This window comes from Ornithodoros turicata, chromosome 9 (genome assembly GCF_037126465.1).
Source record: "Ornithodoros turicata isolate Travis chromosome 9, ASM3712646v1, whole genome shotgun sequence".
Lineage (NCBI taxonomy): Eukaryota > Metazoa > Arthropoda > Arachnida > Ixodida > Argasidae > Ornithodoros > Ornithodoros turicata.
In genome coordinates, this window is record NC_088209.1 from 31,273,902 (window position 1) to 31,299,971 (window position 26,070).

Genomic DNA, 26,070 nt, shown 5'->3' on the forward strand with positions numbered 1-26,070 from the left:
GGTCACCGAACTCGATCGCGGTAAAATCTGCAAGAAAGGTAAAGGATTGAAGGTAAAAGTAAAGGGTGTTAAAGTAAAAGTAAAGGTGTTAAAGTAAAAGTAAAGGTGTTAAAGTAAAAGGTAAAAGTACAAATTAAAGGGAAAGGCAAAAGAAAGACACGAGAGATTTCGGACGAAAGTACGTCATAAAAATGGTCCAGAGGCCGGGAAAATATTCAACAAAGCACGTCCACCCGCGTTTTATTCTTTGTGGCACTGTTAGTCTTCCACGTTGAAACTTAAATTACGTGTCCGTTAACGAATTGAGACACCTTGATGCCCTCAGAGGAGGTCCTTCATCCGTACTGTCCGCCGAACCGCGTTGCTGTATCCCTCCTTGAACTGGTACCAAACTTGGGAAGAGTGACTGGATGCTGTCCCTGATGCCTCTGCAATCATGGAAACAAGTCGAGGTCGGTCACTGACGTATTGCTCGTCTCTTCAAATACAGATGTTCCCAACGCAATGTCTGCCAGGAAACCCAGGGAGCACCTCAAATGCGGTAGAATAATAACGTGCAGGACCTCTGCCTCGAAATTTATATTTTGGACACGACGGCTGATCACCGGAACAGTTGACGCAGTAATCATTCATTCTCCATGATGTGGCGGTGAATAATGTCCCGTCGACCTGTGCCATGCACCAAGCTGCTCGTGTCCTCGGCCAGGCCCGCTCGCAAGAACGCTGAGAAGATTCTTCAGTGGTGCCTTCAGTATAGCTTCGGTAGTGCTTTGCAGTCCTCAACTCCGCTCGTGCGTGAAGCACTGCCAAAGCTACTGAGGACGCAACTGAGGAATTTGCTTTGCTTTGAATACGCAAATGTACACGGCTGTTTCGTGTACAAAGTTCGTGTCACGAAGGACCCTTCAGGAAGTGGACGATATAAATGCAAATGTGATACATTAAGGTTATAAGGTCAATCGTCCTTCTGATTGGGCTACAGAATGAAGCAAAAGCTGGACCGGTACGTACGAAACCATCTTGCAGACAATCACGAAAGACGAATAAGCTCACCAGGACAAGTGGTACTCGTCCTTGCGGGCCTGTTGTGCTCTGTGATCGCCTGCAGGATCAGCTATACCTATACAGAGAAATGGCATAACCACTCCAATTAGGTCGTTCTTTTTTTTTTTTTTTTTTTGCGAGAATCCTGAGGCTCTCATGCCATTGTTTTTTCTCTCCGTCGTCTCTGGAGCGGAAAGTTGTATTAGTGCAGGCAAATTTTATTCTCGTCGACGATCTTTAGTGAAAAGGAAAGAGAAAGCAAGACGATGTGAAACAGACGGACTGTGAAGTCGTCTTCGTCACCTCAGGGCAGAACAAAAATGCCTGCCAGGCATTTCGGGAAAGGAAGTTGCATTATTGTTAGATTCAATATCTGGAGCATGAAACAATGTTCGAGCGCGGAATGTTGGTTACGCATATATGGAAAGGTGAAAAAATGCTGCCGCCGAAAGATACAAAGGACTCACCGACAAGCAATGATATGGTTTCCAAAGAGAGATATATATAGTACTCAGTATAACACCGGGCGGCAAACACACAATCTCAACTGGCACGGTTACATTTTTTAAGGACCCTCGTCCTCCTTTTTATGCCAATTCATGAAAATATGCCAAATTTTGTAGAGAAGAAAGTGTATGTGGCCTCGTTAGATCATAATTTTTCAGATGGCAGTCTGACAGTGATGCTGCTCCCAAAATACAGGACATGTTTTTTAATCATTTACAATTTTTTTAAAGCTATGAGAGCAGCATATACGGCCAGGCGGACATCCACTGGAAGTATGCATCCTCTGGAGTATCCTCTAGTAAGTTAGTAAGTAAGTATCCTGTGGAGGGTATGTAACTATACAAGATGACTAAGTACGTCAAAAGTTCATTAATTAACTCTTTATGAAATTTCGGGCAAAAGCGAGATAGCAGAACGGGAGACAATCCTCGTTGAAAGCCATTCTACCTTTTAAAACTCCAGAAAAGAGCGCGTGCCATGAAAAATTCATCGCCGAATTTCGGTATGCAAATGAGCCGTAACCGAAAAAGCGTGCCTCGGGAGTACATCACGCTTCGCCGACGGAGAAAGCGCTCGATCCGGTCAGCAGATTGGCACCTACTCTATTGCTCTACTCCAATCTTCTCCATCGCTCCAAATCACGTGGCCCTCTGAGCGCTGTGCTCCCTGCGTTCCCGATCGCCGCGGTTTCGGTTCCTTTGCATATCAAAATTCGGGGATGGTTATTAACGCACGTGCGTGTTTCATAAAGCGCGGGATAGCTTTCAACGAGGACAGTCTCTCATTCTGCTATCTCGCTTTTGCCCGAAATCCCCTAACTAAAGAGTTAATGAATTTTATGTAATTAGTCACCTTGTTGTAACTGCATACTTTCTTGAGAGGATGTCCGCCATGCCGTACAACTCAATTCGGAGAACGATATCTAGCTGTTCTCATAGCCTTTTTATAAAAAGTCTGTGAAGGATAAAAATAAAGACCCTGTATAATGTGGACAATTTTGAAGCTCCTTGGAGCCTAGAAATAAGCGTTTTGGAGCAACTTGGGGCACACAAATATCAATTATCGGAGTAGAGGCTTTGGTAGTAGTACCACCATGCCTTTCTACTAGCGTCGCCATTTCCATTCCAGCCCTTCCAACAGACATATGACCAATTGGTAACAGATGTGCGGTAAATGCGGTTCGAAGATCACATCGGATTACGAGTGGGGCCGATTTTCTTTCTTCTTATATCTGGATGGATTCTGTGGATGGATGGATTCTACGTGGCTTCCCTGGTGGGCACCTGTTAAGCTTCCGCGTTATCGCGAAGAGGTAACTTCTACGTGCGTCACTGTTTCCTTCAATCTCTCATTTTCATATCAGCTACCGACGACGATGATACCGCTTGTCTTTTAAGAATGCGCAGAGGGCTTTCATTATTTTCACCCGCTGCTGTGGGCAGCGTCGTGGGCGAATGTGCGTCCTGGGCCGACTTCTAAGGGAACTGTGCCGACATATGTCTGAAAGCGTCAGAGGAAAACACAGGAAAAACCCAAGACAGCACAGCCGGTACCTCCCGATCTCGACGTGACATGGCCAGCACGCTAACCACTGAGCCGCGCGAGCTGGTGCCTGTGTGCTCTCAGTGGCGTACAGCACGGAGTTCGAGTATGTGAACGCTGTTCACACACGGGGAGCTAAGGTCGATTATGTTTTGGAGAAAGAAGAAGAATAACAAAGTTCTCTGCAGAATGCATTGGTATGGTATTAAAAATATCGATGCAGACTTGCTGTTTTCGGAAGCGACACCCGGCCGTATGTACAGTGCTGGACAAAAGTTTACGGAACATGCTCCGGCGCATCGCCGTCTTTAGCTCGATTAAGGTCTGTTCATACACATGATCGCCGGTAGGTGTTTCTCTTTTTTTTTTTTTTTTTCGAGTAACGTGCAAAAACTAGCTTGGAAGTAGCATGCAGTGCAAACAGTCAACGAACATTGGTGTATATTTCGTGAAGGGCATTGGAAGGGCACTGAAGGGCTCTGGATGAAGGGCATTCGGGAACCTCCCTTGGCGCGGTAGTGGCGGCTTGGACGTTCTTCGTGAAACTTTGGCACAGCGACTGTACGGAAATCGTCGGTACATTTTTTATACTTCCAATGCGACCGGAAGGTCCGACAACTGTCAGGATCCACTTGCGAAGGGTACCTTCCGCTTCATTTGCGGCACTGCTGATCCCGTATGCTCTGTCCCCGCTCTTCTTGACAGCACAATGTCTAGCTGGAGCAGTGAAAACACTTCTACGCTGCATGATACCACCATCAGAAGAACTGTTACGGGGATACGCCATAGCCCATGGACGATGGGGAAGGGAGCCTGACGATCAACGGAAAGGCGCTGGCTGTGTCGGTGTGACTGTCACGTGATCTAGAGTGTGTTTGGGAAGGGACATGAAATAATTGATGTTCTGAGGCTAGAACAACATAGAAGGGACAAGTACATACAAAGGCTCAATTTGCCTAAGAAATTAACGATGAAAGACACTGAAAAGGGTAGCCAGCTGTTGGACTCGAACCCACATCTTCTGGATTGCCGGTCCAGGGCTCTACCAATTGAGCTAAGCTAACACGCCTTCTCAGCGACTTCCAGGGTGCGTTTGGGAAAGGAGGTTGGCGGTGTTACGGATGGACGCAACGCAAATATCAGCGAAACCGCCACCCTCTCCGTCATATAAAAAAGCCAGGTGTGCGCCAACTCCGAAGTTACAAGCCATAGTAGCTTTTTTTTTTCGCCATTAAAACAGTGCGAGGAATGGTTCTCCTTCTGCTTTGACTGTTCCTGACTGCGTGTTAGAGACACTGTAAAAGGTGTCGTTTGTCCATGCGTTTATCAAACGAGTTTATTAGCCTCAGACGCCAAGCGCCCTCTTGTAGTGCTGCTCCAAAGTTCAAACTGAATGATACGTGAACGCGTAGCGCGGCAAAATACGACACAAGTGAGTGCAACCACGCTCTCATATACTGTCACGTGTGTTCACGACCAGTTTAAAATCAAAGTTATTTCAAAAGTATAGTAAAAACAAGCTTATTTGATATCAAGTTGCATGTGTATTGCTTAGGATTGAACTAATATTTTTAACACTACTCCACTTTAGCCATTTAAGCACTGGAGTAAGAATACACTTACACCCTGTCACACAGGCACTCTTGAATGATCATTGAAAGTAATTGTAGAAACTTACACTCCTGTCACACAGGCACTCTTCAACGATCATTGAAACTAATGGTAGGAGACTTACACCCCTGTCACACAGGCCGTCTTCACTGATCATTGAAAGTAATGGTAGGAAGCTTACACCCCTGTCACACAGGCACTCTTCAACGATCATTGAAACTAATGGTAGGAGACTTACACCCCTGTCACACAGGCAGTCTTCATTGATCATTGACACCAATGGCCATTGTCAACTTCTCAAAGAACAGTAGATCCAATAAACCTCTACCCGAGAAACGTCATCATGACGTTGGTAGACGTACCAAAACCAAAACAGATCGGAAGGGGAGAGCTGGGTTCCACGAATGAGCAATTGTTCGCTGGCTCCTATTGAAAGAAAAGTAGGACCGAAGGTCGCGTCCTTTTCAGAGACCGTCGTAATCCCCTGAAGACCGTGACTTTCGGGCACAACCTTGTTCGCGACTAGCTTCGAACGTAGTTCAACTCTACCAAACTCGTGGCGCTGTCGAACATTATGACGTCATTTGTTTACAAACAGGTAGAGGTCTATGCTCTCTGACAGGTTGATACGTAACACACTTGGTGCCGCTACGGACGTGTCGAATGGCCATTTGTTTCAATAGTCAGTACTTGGGTATGCTTGATCCATTCGCGTAGGATTCAATCAACAAATTAGGAAGCATCCAGGAAAAAAAAAGCACTTTAGTTCATTTGAAATGCTTATGGAAGGAACTTCTCTAAGACAAGCCTATGCAGGGAATCTGGCTCAACATCTTGAATTAGCAGATTGAAGCAAATTAACAGATTGAAGTTGTTCTACAATTAACATGTGACAAGTTCACTGTCAGAGCTTCCTATTGCCTACTCTCTTTGACCGATTACCGTAAAAGAAAAGACCACGAATTACAGTTCAGACACTTTTCACTGTGTCATGACTGTTTTAAATTCAGCTTTTTTAAACGAGAACAACTTGTTGGCACATGTTATCAATCTTACCAGTGTCGAGAGCTTTCTAAATACCATAAGGTCATTGTTAACCGCATCTGTTATGGTTTACCTTTGTTTGTGCTCTGTATGTACCCTTTAAATGGCACGCAAAAATACACTATGTAACCCATGAAGCTCCATAATCGGCCTTTCATAGCGGAATAAATGAATGTTGAAGATGATCTTACGTGAAGTAGACTCTACTTCTTTCTTCTGTATTAACCTTCCGAAGAAGTCTACAGCAGGCTAGAAAACAATTGGGAGCAACATAAGCTTAATGTTCTCCGTGGCAAAGAGAGGCTGTGTACCTTCAGAGGCTCTTCCTTAACAGCAGGTCGTGGCTTGGTGACTGTAGTGGCAACGGCAGGCTTTGGCGGTGCCACCCTTCCAGTGGAGGTTTCTGGCGCATCACTTCTTCGCATTTTTTCTAACTCGAGCTATACAGAAACACCATACGTGCAAATTCGACAAAGTGAATACAACTCCATAATGCATCTTTTGCATTACTACGGTAAGAAAATCAAGACATCAAATCCGTCCCATTGATCCTGCACCAATGTAATGCTTTACCTCACGAGCTATCAGTTGCTTTGTACCGTACGTAAGGGGTTGAGGTGCGGCAATCCCTGGAAACCTCACAATATCTTCTATGTTCCTAGAATGAGCAAGAGAAACGGTGGGCAACATGGTTCATTTCGCTTCTCTCTTGCAGCGGCTGTCTGCGAGCCCTGAAGCTGACGACATGCGCATCGAATCAAAAAGGCTGGTAAGACATGCCAGAGAATGGCTACCTTGGATGCATCTGCTATAAAATGAAGGTGCAATGCAAAATCCTTTGTCCTTATTTCATTATGATTACTATTGCAACAAATTATCTTTTCTGTTGTGCCCTGAATGATGACATAGGGAGGGCATTTGGCACAGGGCTACAATTGAAAGTAACACTGCTTTTCAGAGATGAGACAAATCTTTTCAGGGATGGTTCATAGTTCATATGCACTGCCCTCCAGTAAAATATTGGACACCTAGTACACAAATTATCAGTGTCTCACACCAACTACAAAATACGGACTATACAAATGCAGAGCTACCAGATTATGTAATTACGCAGCTTCATTCTTAATTACAAAAGAACTGGAGCAAAAGCTGGTGTCAGCTTTGCTCCCAAGGTCCTTCCTAAAGTCCCTGCACCTAAAGTGTTTAACCTCCAGAATTCCGCTAGCATCCATACCACTTGAGTTATAAAGGACAAGACCAATAGCAGTGCCACAAGAAGGATGGCATACTTATAATACTTACGGCTCAAGAGCATATTGGTATATCCCATCAGCATTCCTTGCTTGTTGATATACCAAGTTGTACGAAAGCATGACTGAGATGACCTGACGAAGCTGCTTTTGCTCTTCTGCATTGAACAACTGCACATTCACCTTTAAAGGAGCAAGCACACAATTAGTTGGTCTACTGCAAGACGTATGTAGTTTTGAAAATCCGTAGGCGCCTCCACTTCTACTGTAATGATCCTTGCATGAGTTTGCGCTGAGATGTTCTGCCTTTCAATTAACATCACCACATAAAATTTAAACCAAGCAAGATTAGTGAAAGATGTGGCAAAAGAAGTTTGTGACTTGCATGTGTACTTGCCAAAATATGAGATTCAAATAGATGGTCTTTTTCTTTTTTCAAAAGTTTGCTAGAATTGCTTTTTACAGGAAAGTGCGAAGGGAAACTTTGACATACCATAATCAGGCAAACATGCAAAAGAAATTATTTGCGTATTATTATTCTAGGTACATATATCTCTAAGGCTATATTCACAAGCTAAAATAGATCACCATATTTATATTTTATTTTTCACACAAATCGCTAACGACTGTGCACAGTGAAGGAAATACATGATGTCCTTTGTGGTATCAAGAAATCGCTCATAAACAGTAGTAATTATGCAGCCAGCTAAAAAGTATTATATGTAGCACACAAACACTGAAAGTCTGTTCTATAGGAGGATACAAGAAATCAGAGGAATAACGTCAAAACCCTGAATAACAAACATACAATATGTTGCCATGTGCAATACCTTTGTGTAGTAACGTGACATACTACATCAACTCTAATAACTTTGTATTACCTCGTGTGTGTATCTTAAAGCAAACAATTTTACATAGGACTAGTGTTTCCAAATTATTCAGAACTGCAGCAAGTATAACTTCATGAGTAAGATCATATTTTTTACATTTACATTTTGCCCAAGAAGATATTCCGCTACCTCTCTGGAATCTGTGCACACCAGACATGCCCAGACTGCAGATCGTTTTCAATGAACATAGCAAAATAAAATGCCAAAAATGCAAAGTACGCTCACAGGACGGATTGTTGGTTGCATGATAACGACAAGCCAAGGGAGAATATCAAGAGTGATAGTTTGCTCGGTAAGGAAACAGGACACCTGGGGAGCCATCTCGGCTGACAAGGAGTTCAAGGTGTTATTCAGCTGCGACCGTTTCATCCTAGCCTAGAGAGAGAGGGGTGGGGGAAAGCATTATATACATTAAAAGTGAAAAATTACACGAACGTTTTGCATTGTACAGCTCGTGCTTTAAAATGTTCCAACCATCCACAAGAAAAAAAAATAAAAGGACTTTGAGACAGCATGTAGCATATTTTACGACTAGTATATCAAATGAAAATGAACAGTACCTCAATAAAGGAGTTCTGAAATGTCATTTTGGTGTACTGTACAACAGCAAAACTGCTGAAAAATGCAGGTGCCACAAAGGGAAGGTATGTGTACAGGCTGTAATTCTGATGGTGCTGAACAACATGCATCATTTGATCGACAAAACATAACCATTCTGGCCCCAGTTGTATCTAGAATGAAACAGATGAAAGAATAGTTATCGCTACTTGATGAGACAGCAAGGTGGATGAAGCAAACTTAAAACAGGCAGAACTGCTCACTGCTTCAAAGCGAGGGTCCTTGAAGTTGATGTGGACATAATTATCAAACAAGCCCTGAACTAATTTTTCGTAGTCCCCAAATGCTTGCGCACAACGAACGAGAGAATCAAATCTGAAACACAAGCAAAGAACATTCTTACAAAACTGAGTGCACAAAATAGATTGCAAGGTCAGTATGGATTTTGCAAAACTGTGAGCTCCAGTGTAACCTATCATCCAATCCTATCTCTAAACGAACTTCTTAGGCTATACATCGCCGAAAGATGACATTTGGAGAAAATATTTGTATTGCGTACTGCATAACACAATGATTTCTTTTGGGACAGTGGAACTATGTTAGTGCAAAATATCTGCATCACGGTATGAACCAAACACGCACTGCTACTACAAGCAAGGAATTTGTCATGATGGTAGTCACCGCTATACATTTCTAAGCTACAGTTATTGTGACACAACAACATGCCCCACTGCCAGAGAGGAGGACGAGACCTATACAAGTGGGAAGTATGTCGCTCCCTTAGGTGCTGTACAGTATTATATAAGCAATGCAGGAGTTCTTACTTGAGGGCTTCCTTGGTTCGGCTGTTGGCTACATCCTCACTGTACGAGCTTCCAAAATCTTTCCTATTGCCATAAATTGAGCGAATTAAACTAAGCTCTTTCTGCTATCCTCAAACTCTCGTACGTAATGAACATAGATAAAGGAGGACATACTTTTGTTGCCTAGGTTTCTGAAACACATCCTGCAGCACAGAAAGCAGTCCACGCTGTACATCCTTCTGTCCGACATTGAATGTTTCGATGTCTGTCAGGGTTAGCTGTTGCTTTCTGCTACGTATGAACTGAATGGAAGAGGCAAGCAAACTATGTGTAAACGTTATTCTGCATATCAACCTGGTCATTACCTGCAACGTGGAAAGGCAAGATCGGACATCATTCGCAGCCTTGTTGCAAAGTGCAACGATTGCGGCTTGGTCGCCCTTCATCCTTTCATGCCTCATAATCTGTAAAAAGATTCAAATGAACACAATTTATACTGCCATGTGGGAGAAGGAAGCAGTTTATTTGTGTTACAAGGAGAGAAAGAAAATTGGCATACAATTTTGATGTGCAGAGCAGATCATAGCACACTCTAGTTTACTCAAACCCATGCATTTGGACAAAAATTCGTTTGTTTGCTCCCCCTATGGCTTTTGTGTAGAACTGGAATAATATGTACCTCATACAGTCTGCTTGCAAGACGCGCTCTGTGCATTTGTGGGAAGTGCAGAATTAGGGCAATCTGCCGCAGAGGCCTCAAAGCTGGTACGTATCTACACACACAAAAAAAATAAATAAATAAAATAAAAACATTGCCAAGCGATAAATTATACAAAAGTGTTCAGTGGATAAGCACATGCTATCCTTACAAATCATTGCAGATGCAGATCACTGGCCGTAGAAGAAGAGAGGGCTCTTTCTTCCTCTTTTTTGCTGCACCAGCTGGAGGGCCACCAGACTTGATCATGTTCACCAGTACATTTATAGATGGCTTTGGAAGAAACAACACATAATAATTGTTACGACTGCAATATTTATGTGTATTTAAATCGCAGTTTCACACGAATGTGCTGTGCACCGCGATAGCATATCGCAAAGGGAGGAACTACTGTGGGTTAGTAATAGTAATAGTCACTACACACAAATCAACATCAACTTACTGCAGGCGCACCATCAATTTCGTCGATAACGAGACAATTTGGTCGGGGGTCCTGACCGAGAACTGCTTTCATTTGAGTGGCAGCTTCCAGTGTAGTTCGGAAGACTTCGGGGCTTCGGTCATCACTAGAAGATGAGGAGAGTTGCTACATGCAAGGCGTACGTAAAATAAAAGAAAATGCGGCAATTACCTCGCGTTTAATTCGACCACGCAGTAGCCAGCGTGTTTGGCTATCACATGAGCAAGCGTTGTTTTACCAAGACCAGGGGGACCACACAAAAGGACAACCTAGGATAAGAGAACACACCATGCCTTACTAGAGTCCCATACAAGACAATCTGAACAACAGCTACAAGATGAACGCTTCGGGACACTACAGGACCATTCCATATACTGTACCTTCTGCTGCGGTCTTTTGTGTTCATCGAGTTCCTGAAATTTTAATTATAATTAAGTTGCTAATTTAATTTAATAATTTGTCACTAGTCATAAAGACACAAGTGTAGTTATATTACCTCATTGACCTCAGGTAGAAGCTTCCTCACAAAGTTGCTTTGTTGCTGTTGCTGATTATCTTTCAGACGTTTTATTTTGGGTTGTCGTCCAAAAACGACAGTGTCCCACAGCTTCAGCCAGTGCAGAAGAGTCCGGTTAACACCCTTTTCAAAAGATTCGACGATGAATTGTAAAAGAGTGACCAGTGATTCCTTACGAGTTAAAAAATCGCAACACGTACATCATCGCTCAGAAGCTCCATGAAACGTTTTGGACGATATTTTTCCACCCAGAGAGCAGCTTCACTACGGTCTTTGTCATCTGGGTCCCCAAATCCACTTTCACGTATAACACCTTCAGGTAAATGTTCCAGTGCATGATTTATTATAATTTCACTTGTCTTAGCTTCAGCCTTTTCTCGCTTCTCCAGCTGAAACAATAATGCAAACAAAATCTTCAATGTGTGTTTCAAGTGATGCCACCTCTACACTACTTGAAAAAGTATACCATCAAGAAATGTGTCAGGAAAAAGGTCAAGGAGTTCTTACCTCGTCCTTTGCTTCTGTCCACAAGTCCCAAAATGGCCTTGACAGGAGGTTTCCTCTGTGCTTACTTCGATTATGCAACTCCTGTGTATATGAAGGCATACTTGGAATTGATGGACTGTAGATATCCAATAAACAAGCAATTCATTTGAATAAAGATTGTTAGGGTTAATTTGTGTATTTTGGGAAAAATCAACACTACGTAAGCAGTCGACATTATTAACGAGCTTTAACCTCTTACATACACTGACCTCTTCATCATCGGCCCAGTCTTCATCTCGAAGTCCCAGAAATGTAAGACGATTACCAGCACCTCTGACAGAACAACTCATAACATAAGAGGATGTTTCAGTAAACACTGGCTCTGAAGCATCAAAGTTATCCACTGTTGTAACCGACTCTCCTGGGCCAGAGAAAGAACACAGGCCAGACGGTCCAGCCTCATTGAGATCCCTTTCATCAATGACCAGCGGCGGCGGAGGTGACGGAAGACCACTTGACTGTTGTGTGTCGTCATCAAGCTTAAGCTTCTTTCGTGCAGATTCTAGAAAAAGAACAGAAGTTCCGCAAAGTCTGTCCCAAACAAATGTAGCCCGAGGATACAGCTGCTTATGTCAAAAATAGACAGCCCAAGAAGCATACCAACTGTCGGAGTCTTGTACGTTCCGAAGTCGCTTTCAGACTGACTTCGTTTTGTGCTCCCCGAAAATGGAGTATCACTCTCGTGTGCATCATTGCGTTTCTCTAGCACTCGACTTGTTGGGTGATGTGGACTTCCTGCGAACAGAAATCGGTCAATTTCGTTCCTTTCGGATTCAGTTCTGCCGTACCGCATTTGTGAGAGACGAGAGAGGGCAATGTATGGAACTCACCGTGAAGTTCATCTGCGAGTTCGAGCTCATCTGCGTAGAGATCCTCAAATTCATCGTATTCATACATGGCACTACTTTATGTTACATTCTGCGCGGCATAATGTTACCCAGACTGATAAAAAAAGCTTTAAGAAACGCAAAGTGAGTTGCACGGACACAGATGCGAACTTCGCGCGTAGTTATTACGGAAACGGAAACATGTGATCATTGTGGCCAGTTGTCGCTTTCAATCTCGCTGAGTTTGGGGCGCCGGCGCTGGGACGTTACCGTGATCTGTCCATTTTTATGGTTTCTATGCTGTGTCTTACAGATAGGTTGATTCCAACGTACACTGTCGATCAACTAAAATTTTCTGCTTTTTATGCCCATCGTATGGCTAATGCTGTCTGCTAAATAGGAGAATGGGTGGGTTGCATCGCCGGAGAGGCGGTGTTACTACGTTACTACATTGCTACTGAGGGTCCGAAGTTGGGGAAGTCGGTACATGACAAGTTCACACTGTTTCGTCCTGTTTTGTGTGTGCCTTTTGTCTGTGTTTCTGGCTGCGGCGGTGTGAACTTGTTACTACATTGCTACATCCACAGCAGCGAAGGTCTCCGTTTGATTTGAAACTTACACTGTTGTCCCCATTATAATTCTATTTTATCCCTCGAAACCCAAAATTTCATGCCCCAAAACTGAGAATCTGTTACATTCGTTCATACATGTGTGAATTATTGCCGATTAGCGTAACGGGAAAATGGGAGGAGTTCTTTGGGAAGATTACAATGGGGCAGGTGGTGCTAGGGGTGTGCGGGGCCTGAGGCAAAGGCACATCGCGGGGGCCTGTTTCACATGTTTAAGTGCATACTTGATATTAAGAAAAAAAAGTAATCCCTGGTTGAAGGCTTCGTGCGCGGGGCCTATGCAAGCGCTGAGCCTAAGGCGGTCGCCTTACTCGCCCCCCCCCCCCCCCCCCCATCGCCGGCCCTGCATTGAGGAGGAGGATTTCACCCGCGTTTCACTCTCTCAAATATACTACCAAGGGTACCGTTTCCGGGGGGGGGGGGGAGTTGAGCCCCCAAACCCCCTTCTTGCTGCGCCACTGGATTACGGCATTGAGAGAGGTGCACAAATGCAACAAGCAGCCGTACCGCGCGCATACGACTGGCTGCACCGTATAGCATATAGAAAGAAATACGAAAAATGAAATGAATGAAAGTTATCTATGGTTCTAACCGTTCCCTAAAAATGTCTGGCTGTGCTAGTGCTGTGCTCGCTCAACGATCACCGTACATCCGCTATAAGGGACATTGCCGTAGCGTCACTACCATAGCGTCACCGCGCATTGTCAACTGCCTTGTTGGCCACACAGCATAAACTCTTGCGAAAGAACTAAGGGCGCAGCTAACATGCAGCTCACACGAGAGGCGATCTGCAGACCCGCTAGAAACCCTTCTCTCCTTCAAAAGGGTGTAAGAGAACGAGGGAAGTAGGCGTCAGTTCAAGGCGTTCGTATTTCCTGCTGCTTCTCAACACAGGGCTATGGTGACGTCACAGGAGGAGATCGGGCTGTGCCGATGGCTGCTTTCTCCAGGTGTTTTTGTAAATTTGATTGTGCTGTGACAATACAAACGGTACAGCAAAAATATTGTGCAATGCGACTCCTCATTGAATACTTAATGTATGAACTGTGCTACATGTGCAACGAACTTGCGCTCGCACAAGAGAGCCTGGCGTTAGCGCAGAATTTTCATGTGCTGAATATAATACACGCCAAATTTGCTGTATTTCAACGATACAAAATGCAGTACCTTTAATAAACAACCAGTGCACAAACAAAACTCTATTCAGCATTACTATCTGAAGCATACAGGCCCCGTTTCGAAGCCGAAGGCTTGATGTACTTTTCCATAGTCTGAGGGTAAAAAGTCTATAATTGGTAGTGTGGCTGGCAGTTTTGTCTTGAAGTCAAACATAGTTTTCCCGTCTCCGTACTGCGAACAAAAGACGCAAACGTCAAGCTATCACAATACCCAACAACTGACGAAAATGTGTGCCTCACCTGACAATCATCCAAGGAAACAGACAATCCGCTCTTTTTCGTGAGGAGCACCTGTTCTGACTGACTCAGAAACTGAAACGCGTGCCTGTAATCCTTACTCTTCTGGCTATACCAAGCATTGGAATTTGTGCAAGTCACCGTAAAGTTCTGGTACGCTTCCGAGCTGAGGAGTTGTATGAACCGCATCTGAACCGCCCCGACCTCTCCGTAGCCGATTCTGAATCCTCCCTCCAGTTCGCTAAACCAAAGCTTTTTTTCTGCATACTTCTTCCATGGCCCTACTTTCGCAGAAGCGGTTTCCACGTCTGGAAAGATGCACGTCTCGCCCGTGGCGCAGAAGACATTGACGGCGTCGTCCGCTACGCCTAAATTAGGATCGATCCAATACCAGCCGTCTTCAAGGCTTGGGTGAGAGTAGTGAAGGTCTTTACAAGTTCTCGCTGGGTTTGCTTGGGTCCCAAGAGGCTGCCGCAAGTGAGATATTTCTTTCCGAATAATGAATACATTAGCGTAGATGTTTGTCAGTGTGCTGTCTAGGACGCTCGAAGAACTATTCTTGTCCTCTGGAGGCTCCGTTACGGGTGCAGGTGTTGCCGATTCTTCTGGGATAGATCGCTTGCTGATGCGGAAACTATCCCTCTGGAAGAGGAGTTCCGGTGGTATCTGCGGGCCTTCTCCCGGTGGGCCCTGAAAGAACAAGGTGAAAGAAAAATAAATAAAGGTTATAGCTCGAAAGAACGACATCACGGTACAGCTGGCGACTTTTTCACTGTGATGTTACGCAAATGGCTGTTAGAATGATGCAGCGTGCAGGTCGTTCCCGTTTAGCCCCGAGGAGGGTGGAACCTCTTTGGGAAAGTCATGAGTATTTGGGAAGCCATTTGAAAGGATCTGTACTCACCGGGGGACCCGGTAGCCCCTGAAAAATAAATTGTAAGCGTTGGTTTACAAACCACCTGCTAAAATGAATACAGTAACTAGAATGTGGCAGGACTTCAGAAGACTTACGGGAGGTCCAGTTTCTCCTTTCAATCCTGTTGTCCCCTAGAGAGAAAATAGCACAGACACGTTCCAAGAGTGCAAAAACAACATAGCCCACGTATAGCTTGCGTTTTTATTTCATTTCATTTGCATTGCTCACCTCGACCCCCTTTGGTCCCATAGGTCCTTCTGGGCCCTTGACAAAGAAAGGGAACGCATAAGTGTAAGTAACATCTCATGCCTCACAAATATATGATCCGTATTATCAGCGCGCGCCTTACTGGTTCTCCTTCAGGTCCATCCACACCTTTCATTCCTTCCATACCAACAGGGCCCTGTGAGAGAAATTCGTACCTTGCAGATGGAAGACACATCTGGCACTATGAGCACACTTCACAAACCTGCGCGCCAGGTGGACCTGGAAGCCCCGTATCCCCCTTGTCACCTCTTTCTCCTTTCTCACCGGTATCTCCCTTGGCTCCAGGTCGACCAATGAGACCTCGGTGGCCCTGTAGTGGAAACATGGTTATTCGCATCGTTGCGCGTCTTACGTTTAACGTAAGTCAAATATGAAATAACCCACAAATTACTTACAAATTACAAATTACTGACCTTGATACCTCGCTTGCCTCGGTCGCCTTTCATGCCTTTGTCACCTTGCGGGCCCTATCACACGTACACAAAAATTAATGTTGATGCAATAATCCTGAAGTTAATTGTGGGCACAGTCATAACAGGTGCTTCTAATTTATGTAACGAATGAGTTCTCCTCGTCCGTCTTTTGTCCCATAGATGTGGCGGACATCTAAGAGATCGACTGAGTAGATGGTTGAATTTTAGATGCGTTAAATGAAGGAATCACGACCATGAGCTTGAAACGTACTGTGCTTCCAGGCAATCCAGGAGGGCCAACAGGCCCAGGTGATCCGACGTCACCCTGCATAAGATATTCAGCATCACATACATTCACCTTAGACAATTCAGAAATTTATATACCGCAGTTCCAGGTGATCCGCGAAGTCCAGATGGACCGGATGGTCCAGGTGGGCCCTGCAAAAGAACAGAAAACTCGTCAGCATAATATTCGGCTGAGTGCTTCGCTCTACGAATGTGAATGTGAAAAATGAGTACCGGAGGCCCCGTCGTGCCCTGTATTCCTGGAGGCCCTACTTGTCCCCTGTCTCCTTTCTCACCAGGAAGTCCCACATCGCCTTGAAGACCCGCAGGACCCATTGGTCCCTTGTGCGGAAACAAACGCGAATTAGAGCGTTGCGAACATTTTACGACAACAAAGATAATAGAAGGATGTTTTTAATTCTCTTTATATACGTACAGGTTTCCCAGGTATTCCAGGCCCGCCCATTTTGCCCATTTCTCCTTTGGAACCCTGAAAAGAATGTCAAATTAGAAATTTAAACACCTGCAGGAAAATGTAGAAAGCCTATAAGACACTATACTATTGCACTACCATAATGCGTACGTGTTGCATAGCAGCGCACTGGTTTACTAAGTTATCGTGCTACCTGCATAGCAGCCGACTTACAGAGGGGCCTGGTTCGCCCTGTTGTCCGTCCGAACCATCTGCTCCTCGTTCTCCCTAGGAAAAGTGTGTACAGTTGTATCATGACTGATGTTTACATTTCGAAAGCATCAAATACAAAACAAAAGTTCAGTTACTTTGATGCCCGGTAGTCCTGCTTCGCCAGGAGGGCCGGGGAACCCCGGGGCACCCTGCAGGAAGAAAAATTCTGAGTCCAACACAGCATCCCTTCTGGGAAGAACAGACGCAAGCGAAGGAATGCCACGTGTTAGACATTCATTTACAACATACTGGCAATCCTTTAGGTCCTTCGACGCCAGTTGGACCTTGCACTCCAGGTGTGCCTTGAAGGCCTGGTTTGCCTTCTTCCCCTTTTGGGCCAGGAGGCCCGCGTGGACCCTGAAAACATGTCGCAAGTAAATTAACTTTCTATTCCTCGATCCGGGCGGTGACTAATAATGAAAGACGAAACGGCAATACCGGCTCTCCGTCTTTTCCTGCGGGTCCAGGTGCTCCTGGTGGTCCATCGTCCCCCTTCTGTCCCTGAGCTCCTTCTGGTCCAGGAGATCCAGGAATTCCTTCTCCACCCTGCCGTAACAAAAACGATGTGACCAAGACGCTTGCTCCTTGGTACGTTCACATTATGTTCTCAGGAGGACATACGCCTACCTTTTCGCCTTTTGGACCAGGTCCACCGGGTTGACCTGCTGGCCCCAGCGGTCCTTTCTTGCCGACGTCTCCTTTATCACCCTTGCCACCTCGCGGTCCTGGAAGACCCTATTACGTAATGGATAATAATCAATTATGTCTTCAGCGCAGGGATTAAAAACGCATGAATGCTGAACCGTCTCACCTGCAACCCTGGAGCGCCGGTGATCCCCATTGGCCCAACGGGCCCGTCCTCTCCCTTCGGGCCTCTTGGCCCCGTAGGGCCTGGAGGGCCTTGTTCTCCGTCAGGCCCCTAAAGAAGCAGTAATTATATTTCTGTGTCGTATGATTGCATGTTGAGTAAGTGTACTTACACGTTCCCCTTGTTCACCTCTTAGACCGGGGGGTCCTGCAACTCCTGGAGGACCCTGTAGCGACGTGACAGCATTACGCACGCTATTGCTTCCACGGACTAACCGAAATGACTGCGTGGCAGCATACAAGAACTTACAGCGTCGCCTTTGCCACCCTTAGAACCCTTCTGACCAGGAAGTCCAGCATCCCCCTGGAAGAATCGTAAAATGACGCACCGCAGCTGAGATTATGCAGATAAAAAACAGCGCCAATTGCGATTGTAGTGCTAATCTGCGAAGCCTGAATGAGAACGTCCAGTGACTATCGTGTGTACTTACCTTATCTCCATCCTCCCCTGGGGTTCCAACTGGTCCAGGCGGGCCTGGAAGGCCCTGCGCGCAAGTAGAACGTAGAAATATTAACGTCGAGCGTGCTCCGTAATTAACAGCGTATACAAGCACTGTGCCATATACCACAGAGTGACGTACCCTAGATCCTGGAAGGCCGTCTCTGCCAAGAGGGCCGGGTACACCCATGTCGCCCTTTAGAACAGAAAAAGTAAAATAAGTGTTGTAAGGATTGTAAAAATTAAAATAAAATAGAAGTTGCGGGCATGGGTAGCTATTTTATGTTCTTATGACCTAACGTACCTTGTCTCCTTTGGGACCAGAAGGACCTGCTGGACCAACGCCACCAGGACGACCCTGGCACGATACGAGTGTTATGAGGGATTATATGATGCCACGTGTTTGAGGATGTGGTACAGGCAGTGAGAATGCGATAGGTATACCTTTTCACCAGGAGGGCCCGGGTCTCCTGGCAACCCCAAGTCTCCTTTTTCTCCCTAGAACGCCCAAAAAGTGCGAGCCGGTAAATTTTGTGCGTGTGCCGCATTGCTATCACTGCATTACTGCTACATGCACGGTATCTTACAGCTGGTCCAATGGCTCCGGGAAGTCCAATTTCTCCTTTGGGTCCCGGGAACCCCTGTAAATATAATGCAGACATTACAATACTGTGGATCGAATAAAGATTGTGGCACTGCAGAGTTGTGGGACATAGGGAATCATGCTTACGGGAGGTCCCATATTGCCTCTCTCACCAGGAAACCCTGGTGGACCCGGGGGTCCAGGTATTCCTTTTCCTCCCGGAGATCCACTTGGTCCCTGTAAGGAAGTGGAATAGGCTCTTACTCGTCTTCATATAAGGGAAGCTGTGGCACACTTATGGGTGATAAAAAGTGCGTATGTACGCGTAGATTCTAAATACTATATGAAGAAGACCTGGATAGACGGAGATAAGAAAAGCGACAGACAACAAATGAAAATTGCCGTACCGGTAAGCCATCCTTTCCTGTGAGTCCTGGAAGACCTATTTCACCTGGCAAACCCTACAGGAAGCGAAAGCCAAGTTACACACAGAAGAGACCGACAGCGGGCTTCGATGTTCGATGCAAATTTCACGCAGAGCATGTTGACGAACACATAAACGATCAACATATGATTGTAAAATTGGGAAGCTCACCGGCGGTCCCGGGGCTCCAATTTCACCGGAAGACCCAGGTTCCCCTGGGGGACCCTATAAATATTTAAAGAATGATATGACGTGCAGCTACGAGTATATGTACAAAGTATCGAAGGAAACGCCAGTAAGACGTTCAGGAAAATGTAGCCAGTAGAGACAACATTGAATTCTTACCACTGGTCCTATCACTCCTGGAGGCCCAGGTGGTCCGGTAGTTCCAGCCTCCCCCTTGAGAAAGAATTTACTACGCGTAAAACTAGCAGAACAATCTAGCTATGTCTAGGCCTAGAACAGCATGCAGAACTCACGGGCTTGCCTAACAAGGCCTAAGTTCACTTCTGGCTCAACGTGAAACTTACCGCAGGTCCTCGTTCCCCTGGTGGCCCTGGATGCCCATCCTTTCCCGGAATACCCTAAGATAAAATGCGGTATATTAGAACTGGTTCACTGCATACGTAAGTATATCGCAGTATCGTATCGCACTTCCGGTGCCCAGGTGGTCGAAATTCATCCGCAGTCCTACCCTGCGGCAAATGCAGCATGTAGCCGCGCAAGTGTGGGCGGCGGACTCGCCTTATGTGTAAATTTACTCCCAATTATTATTTTTATGTAACAGAGTTCAGGTTATTGGTAGATAACCTGATGACCTCGCTTTCCGCATGCCACGAAACACATCTCGTCAAGATGCTGCATTAATCCACCGAATGCGCCTCGATGTGGCCTTTACAGCTCAGTGGCGTTACCGCTTGAGACAAGTTGACTCTCCCACCTGCTGCCACTGTGGTGCTCTTGAGGATCTGGAGCACATTCTTCTTCATTGCCCTCACTACGAACCTTCCTGAACCACACTCTCCGAGTCTCTTCGTCCGCTGGACCCTCGCCCTTTCTCCCTATCGAAATTGCTTGGTCCCTGGCCCAATCCAGCCCAGCAACGCTCTGCGCTCAAAGCTCTTCTGACATTTCTGGACACCATCGGACTTCGATCGTTATTGTGAAGGGGCTCGATATTTTATTCCCCCCATTCCACCCAGCAATGGGGTAGAGTATCGCCTGTTGCGATGAAACTCCCCACCCTCCAAGGTCGAAAATAAAGTTGTTGTTGTTTTTGATTGGTTGGCAAGATAAAGACACGAATAAAATCTTAGCAATAGTGGTATGCTGTCGTACGAGAGACAGAGGTTTCCGCAGAATACTCACAGGTGAACCAGGGACACCCCGGAAGCCTCGAACGCCTTCTGGTCCTTGCGATCCTCTTTCCCCTGGGATACCTGGGGATCCCGGTTCTCCGGTGCTGCCCTACGCCCGTGAAACATCATAACGTACGATGAAACGACACCGAACTGTGCAGCACAACGTCGTGGTGCAAACGTACCCCGCAAATCAAGGGAAAGCACGTCAGATACTAACTTTTTCACCCTGTAGACCACGCTTGCCTGCTCGGCCCCTCTGACCACGATTTCCCTTCAAGAACGCACGGAATAAATAATGTCAATACAATGCCAAGAGCATCTGGTGAACGATAGCCAACATTTCAATATGGGGAAAATGCTTTACGCTTTCCGTAAAATAATAAGAATAGTACGCTTACTTACACGTGGACCTATTTGACCTCTTTCGCCCGGAGGCCCAGCAGGACCCTATAAAATAAGCAGCAGAGCTTTACACTCCACAGACAACTAGGTCCCATCTTTCTACCTCAAATAAAGAATACGTACTCTGTCTCCTTTGAATCCCTTTTCACCAGCTTTACCATGAAAGCCTTTTTCACCCTATTAGAAGAGAGAGTGGGGCAGAGAGAAAAAAGAAGCATTTACCTTATCTCCGAAATCCAAAATACTCAGATTTCTCCTGCGTATTACCTTTGGGCCAGCTGATCCAGGGTATCCAGGAAACCCAGGTATTCCCAATTTACCCTAGGAGAACAACCTTCATTGCAGCGCACTTGCGATTTGCAACACAATGTACTGACCTTTTCACCTGGTGCTCCAGGCGGGCCCTTCTCGCCTCTGGGGCCATCAAAGCCCTGAGAGAAAACGACCGGGTTAATATGTACGGGGCCATCTGAATGCGCGAGATTAGAAGTCCCGTGATCTTCCTCGTACCTTAGGCCCTTCGGGGCCCTCAATACCTGGAAGCCCTTCGACACCAGCCGGTCCTTTCTCTCCAGGCAAACCCATATCTCCTTTCTGACCATCTGGTCCTGGAGCTCCCTACAGGAATAGTACAAGATGTGTACCACTGAGACCGATGACAAGAAGCTGACATTTTGGGTGCCGTTAGGCCTAAGCGACATCAGGCAAGGGAAAGGAGGTAGATTACGTACCTTATCCCCTTTATCCCCGAGAGGGCCTCTCGCGCCATCGTCACCCTGTTCAAATGCATCCATCGGTTAAATCGTGTGTGCAGTACGCTACAGTCTGCTGCATGTATATATATTGGCTTAGTGTCGTGCTTGCCTTTACGCCACGGGGACCCGGGAAGCCAACTGGGCCAGGATGTCCTGGTGAACCCTGAGAATGTGATACATCGTTATTCACAGCAAGTTTCTGGTAGTGCCAGTTGTACGAATCTCAGCGCTAAAACTAACCGTGTCTCCTTTGTTTCCGGGAGAGCCGGCATTGCCTGGATGACCCTATACACGTGCAGTGAGAAACATGTTGATAGTAAACAAGCAGGACACCCCTTGAGGAGCGGAGCGTCAAATAAAATACAATACGTACAGGAGCACCATCTGCTCCAGGAAGACCTGGAAGACCGGACTTCCCCCTTGGTCCCTACGAGCAAGTTTCATATATAAAAAACATAAATGTACCAAACCAGATGACTATACAAACATTAATTTATTTCAATTGCGATTATTGTGTGGTAGACGTACCGGTGGACCCAAAGGTCCTGGTGGACCCTGAGATCCAGGTGACCCCTAAAAAAGAAACGCAAGAAACCTCATTATCATGAGATGTGCTGTCGCGATTGCGTCTCAGTACAGCAATGTACCAACAGGCTCAGTATATAGAGAATGAATGCGTATCTCACCACTGGACCCGTGAGCCCCTGCTGTCCTGGCCGGCCAGCTTGTCCAGTTGGTCCCTAGAGTTTTTTGTACATTTTTGTCTAATGACTGTCTGTTGCCTAGCAAACTCTTAACTATTTGATAAATAAGAACAACGAATGCCATAGTTAGGGTTACGTACATACCGGATTGCCCTTTGGTCCAACAGGACCTTCTGAACCTGGGATCCCCTGTAATATTCCAACAAATATTTCGTGTACTGCCGTAACGCTGCCAACAAAATATTTCAAATACAGTTGCTTCTATTACATTCAGCTGGTCTTATTTCATGCTCTACCTTATGTGAGCCGAAGTTAGCAACAGAAAAACAAATAAGACAAGTCTCGCTTATCCGGAATTCAGGTATCCGGAAAAATCGTTCGGACTACATTACCGGGAACGAACTTGCTACAGAATTGACTTTCGTGCTTCGTTGACTTCGTTATACGACTTCGACTAATTGACTTCGTTATACGGACGAAAAGGGACGACTCGCGAGGTGTCCGGATAGGCGATACATGACTATATACACTGGCTGCATGCGTAAGAGTACGCGCGTGCAACAAGTAAACAGCAAAAATCATTCTCACAGGTGGGCCAGGTAGTCCTGCAAATCCCCTGGGACCAGGAAAACCTCGTGGTCCCTATAATGAGGAAGGAGAGACTAAGACGCGCATGCCGAGGTCTACTTACACGTTTTTTTTTGTTTTTTTTTGCACTATCTTGACAACCACGTACCATTTCTCCCGGCAAACCAGAAAGACCAGGTTGTCCCTCCTCTCCCTAAAACCAACACCCGAACGGCAGTGAAGCAAATTATATCAGAAAAATTGATTCTGTGCGTGTTGTTAACAGTGTCTCTGTTGGATATGACACGCAGAAAAATAGAATAACAAAAATAGTATAGCACATAAGACAAAAGGACGTACCGCTGGCCCATCATGGCCAGGAAGACCTTGCTCTCCAGTAGCCCCGACGTAGCCCTAAAGATAAGCAGAGCTTGGGTCCAGATAAAAGCTTTACACGCCGGTGACGGCAAATTGAGGACAGATAGGCTGTTGGAAATGCTGACCCTTTCACCTTTGTCTCCCGGAAGTCCAGGTAAGCCCGGGAGACCCATTTCGCCCTGTACGATAAAGAAAGAAATATAGGTATTGGATCCCAAGGCACGGGAAAGATGTATGGAGTGCAATGAAACCTTCCTGTCCGCAGATTGTAACATAGAAGAACGATATCTAATCCACGATAACATACCCTTACACTCTATGTAAGAGTATCCTTACAAAAATATGCAAGTGTCAGTACATAATAAGAATAAGTGTAGCGGTTAATTAAATCTTGCGGGTATAAAAGCGTAATGGTCACACGGTATCATCACTGGTTTCTTGATATACGATAAGCTTGGTAGACGCAACAGCTAGATGGAGCTTTAAGGACACTAGATACCTTTTGAAAGATGATTCAGCCGTGTTTGACTAGACTATTATAATTCGAAAATTAAACACCAAGCTGTGGCGACTCTGAATGGTAAGCGCAATCAATACTGCCAGCGCAATCAATTATTGAGGACTTTCACCCAAGCGGCAAAAGAAACCAGTGTCTTACCTTTGGCCCAGGGGGTCCTGGTTTACCTCGCTCACCGTCTTTACCACTCCGCCCCTGGATATTCGTATGATAAATGAAATATATACAAACAACTCCTCTTTGGCTATCAATGCCAAAAATTTAGATTCTAAACGCAGATCACTACAAAATACATTCGCATATTTCTATACAGTACCCGTCTTCCTGGTCTTCCAGAGGTTCCCTGCTGGCCCCTCATGCCCCGTGGGCCCTGAAAATCAGAAAACGTAATTTACAGTATAAGATGGTTGTCACATACAACTGATGTCAAAAATTGGATAGAAAAAAAAAAGGAAAGAGGAATATATTTCATACAAAATTGCCTACCATGACACCAGGCTCCCCAAGCTCTCCTTTTTCTCCTGGTGGCCCCATAGGACCCTACGTTGAAGGCTCCCATCAAGCAGGTTACATTAACAACAAAGCAATTTCAACTCAATTCAGTCAATTAAATTGAATAAATTCAAATCCATTTCGAGCCTTTAAGAAGCTATGCACACACCAATATAGAGGTGGAACGGAAGACATACCACTGGACCGTGAAGTCCGGTCAATCCCATCGGACCTGGAGCTCCTCTCATAGCCAACTATATAATGGTAAAGAGGGGCATCTTTTAGTCTTCCGGAAGCGTTTACTGAACGCTACGAATAATATACAAACACTGATTATCACAGTAACCACATTCCGTACCATGTGTTCACTAAGCATCTGCCGAAGGGCTTCCATGTTGTCTGGACCCTTCGTGTCTCCAGCAGCTTGATACTGTTAACACAAAGTGTGTTAGTATGCTGGGCATCTCGTACTTTAGTTAACAATGTGTATAATTATAGAGCGTGTATAATACAGGACGTATTTTCAAACCGTACGTACGGGTATCATAAAAACGTGTCCGGGAGCCCCCGGCTGCCCTGCGGAACCATACAGGCCGTCTCTTCCAGGATCCCCCTGTGGGCGCAAATTTTAGAAGGCAGACATAACTGGGAAACAACAAATAACACTGCAGTCGACAGACTAAGACATAAATAAGTATGACTAGATTGACAAGTAAGACACATCGAAGGATGATCTCATAATACTCAAAAATCGCACTCGAGGTGACGAACCTTTTCGCCCTTTAATCCTGGATGTCCTGGAGGTCCTGGGTAGCCCTGTGCACCAGGAGGACCCTAATATTTCGAGGAAAAACAGTTACGTACTGACACTAAAACGTGGGTTTAAAAGATATGTCTCGTGTTTTATTATTGTTTTCCACCTAAAAGTTAATTGCTAAAGTAAATTAATGAGTTAAGCTAAAATAAGTTAAGCTATGTAAAGTACGTTTCCCTATTATCTATAACGTGACCGAAAACACGTTCACCTGGACCTGGTAATAATGGTATGTCGGAACGTTGCCCTCGTTGTCCGGAACTGTTGGGATCGGAGTCTGCAATGTTATACACATCGATGCTAAGCTGCAGTTGTGGATACAAGCTTGTCAAGTGGCTTGCAATAAAATGCCACATTCAACAAGCGTCAGGATGGGAGGCACCTACTGTCTCGTTGCTGTAAGGACCTTCAAGTCCGCCTTCGCCGTCCACTTCAGATTCTGTCTTGTTATGATCGGTGACAGTATCAACGGCGTCCAGAACTGGCAACGGTACATCACAGTTGGGCAGGTAAGCCGTACAATGGTCGTACGCCGCATCAGGCGTTGGTACAATTTGCAACTGCTGAATGTCACCCTGAGGGTATCAAAATGCCTCATTGTGAACAACAAGAGCATGAGAGCCGCACTTAAGAAGGAGATTAAATAAAAAACCCAGAGGACGTCCTACCTCGAACACGTCATCGTTGTAAAACATTTGTCCGACCATTATTAATCCGGTGTTATCGATAACTGCCTCTTCAGTCCTATTGAGTGCCTCAGTGTCAAGCACCTCGCAGTCTTTGATGATGGTAACTGAGTCTCCTTTAACGCTAAGGGCCAGTCTATGCCACCTGCAAGAA

General features: G+C 45.5%; 2 protein-coding genes across 2 annotated transcripts; both read right to left on the bottom strand.

The window, feature by feature from the left end:
• Positions 1-212: 212 nt before the first annotated feature.
• On the bottom strand, positions 213-12,530 carry LOC135367888 (chromosome transmission fidelity protein 18 homolog). Its single transcript, XM_064600986.1, has 22 exons — positions 12,321-12,530; positions 12,091-12,225; positions 11,700-11,992; positions 11,452-11,532; positions 11,145-11,333; positions 10,924-11,067; positions 10,808-10,840; positions 10,599-10,696; positions 10,410-10,533; positions 10,119-10,240; positions 9,929-10,022; positions 9,615-9,713; positions 9,424-9,551; positions 9,271-9,333; positions 8,710-8,821; positions 8,449-8,619; positions 8,114-8,263; positions 7,051-7,181; positions 6,322-6,406; positions 6,060-6,188; positions 5,940-5,997; positions 213-428 (listed from the first exon to the last, which is right to left on the bottom strand). Exons 1-22 carry the CDS (start codon positions 12,385-12,387, stop codon positions 322-324), a joined length of 2,613 nt encoding a protein of 870 aa, XP_064457056.1. The 5' UTR covers positions 12,388-12,530; the 3' UTR covers positions 213-321.
• Positions 12,531-14,132: 1,602 nt separating this feature from the next.
• LOC135367889 (collagen alpha-1(I) chain-like) lies at positions 14,133-26,053 on the bottom strand. The gene is made up of 58 exons (XM_064600987.1): positions 25,899-26,053; positions 25,617-25,805; positions 25,442-25,507; positions 25,188-25,250; positions 24,955-25,029; positions 24,775-24,846; positions 24,614-24,670; positions 24,411-24,464; positions 24,241-24,294; positions 24,066-24,119; positions 23,533-23,586; positions 23,390-23,443; positions 23,199-23,243; positions 23,051-23,104; positions 22,607-22,651; positions 22,445-22,498; positions 22,287-22,331; positions 22,132-22,185; positions 21,999-22,043; positions 21,868-21,921; positions 21,735-21,779; positions 21,514-21,621; positions 21,381-21,434; positions 21,271-21,324; positions 21,127-21,180; positions 21,004-21,048; positions 20,819-20,872; positions 20,609-20,707; positions 19,771-19,824; positions 19,586-19,639; positions 19,412-19,465; positions 19,224-19,277; positions 18,964-19,053; positions 18,821-18,874; positions 18,678-18,731; positions 18,538-18,591; positions 18,376-18,429; positions 18,226-18,279; positions 18,045-18,098; positions 17,908-17,961; positions 17,739-17,846; positions 17,555-17,662; positions 17,366-17,473; positions 17,177-17,284; positions 17,023-17,076; positions 16,889-16,942; positions 16,679-16,732; positions 16,477-16,584; positions 16,342-16,395; positions 16,229-16,282; positions 15,958-16,011; positions 15,747-15,854; positions 15,627-15,680; positions 15,506-15,541; positions 15,373-15,408; positions 15,266-15,283; positions 14,365-15,051; positions 14,133-14,296 (listed from the first exon to the last, which is right to left on the bottom strand). The coding sequence occupies exons 1-58, from the start codon at positions 25,935-25,937 to the stop codon at positions 14,159-14,161; spliced, it is 4,365 nt and encodes a 1,454-aa protein (XP_064457057.1). The 5' UTR covers positions 25,938-26,053; the 3' UTR covers positions 14,133-14,158.
• Positions 26,054-26,070: the final 17 nt, after the last annotated feature.

Coding starts and splice junctions, on each gene's coding strand:
- LOC135367889 (XM_064600987.1), bottom strand. CDS start 25,937: ATGGTCGGACAAATGTTTTACAACGATGACGTGTTCGAG. Junction 25,251..25,441: donor ACCATTATTACCAGGTCCAG/GTGAACGTGTTT, acceptor TCGAAATATTAG/GGTCCTCCTGGTGCACAGGG. Junction 19,278..19,411: donor TTGGAGCCCCGGGACCGCCG/GTGAGCTTCCCA, acceptor CGCTTCCTGTAG/GGTTTGCCAGGTGAAATAGG.
- LOC135367888 (XM_064600986.1), bottom strand. CDS start 12,387: ATGTATGAATACGATGAATTTGAGGATCTCTACGCAGATGAGCTCGAA. Junction 10,534..10,598: donor GTGGTCGAATTAAACGCGAG/GTAATTGCCGCA, acceptor CTCATCTTCTAG/TGATGACCGAAGCCCCGAAG. Junction 429..5,939: donor AGAAGTAGAGTCTACTTCAC/GTAAGATCATCT, acceptor CCATGATTGCAG/AGGCATCAGGGACAGCATCC.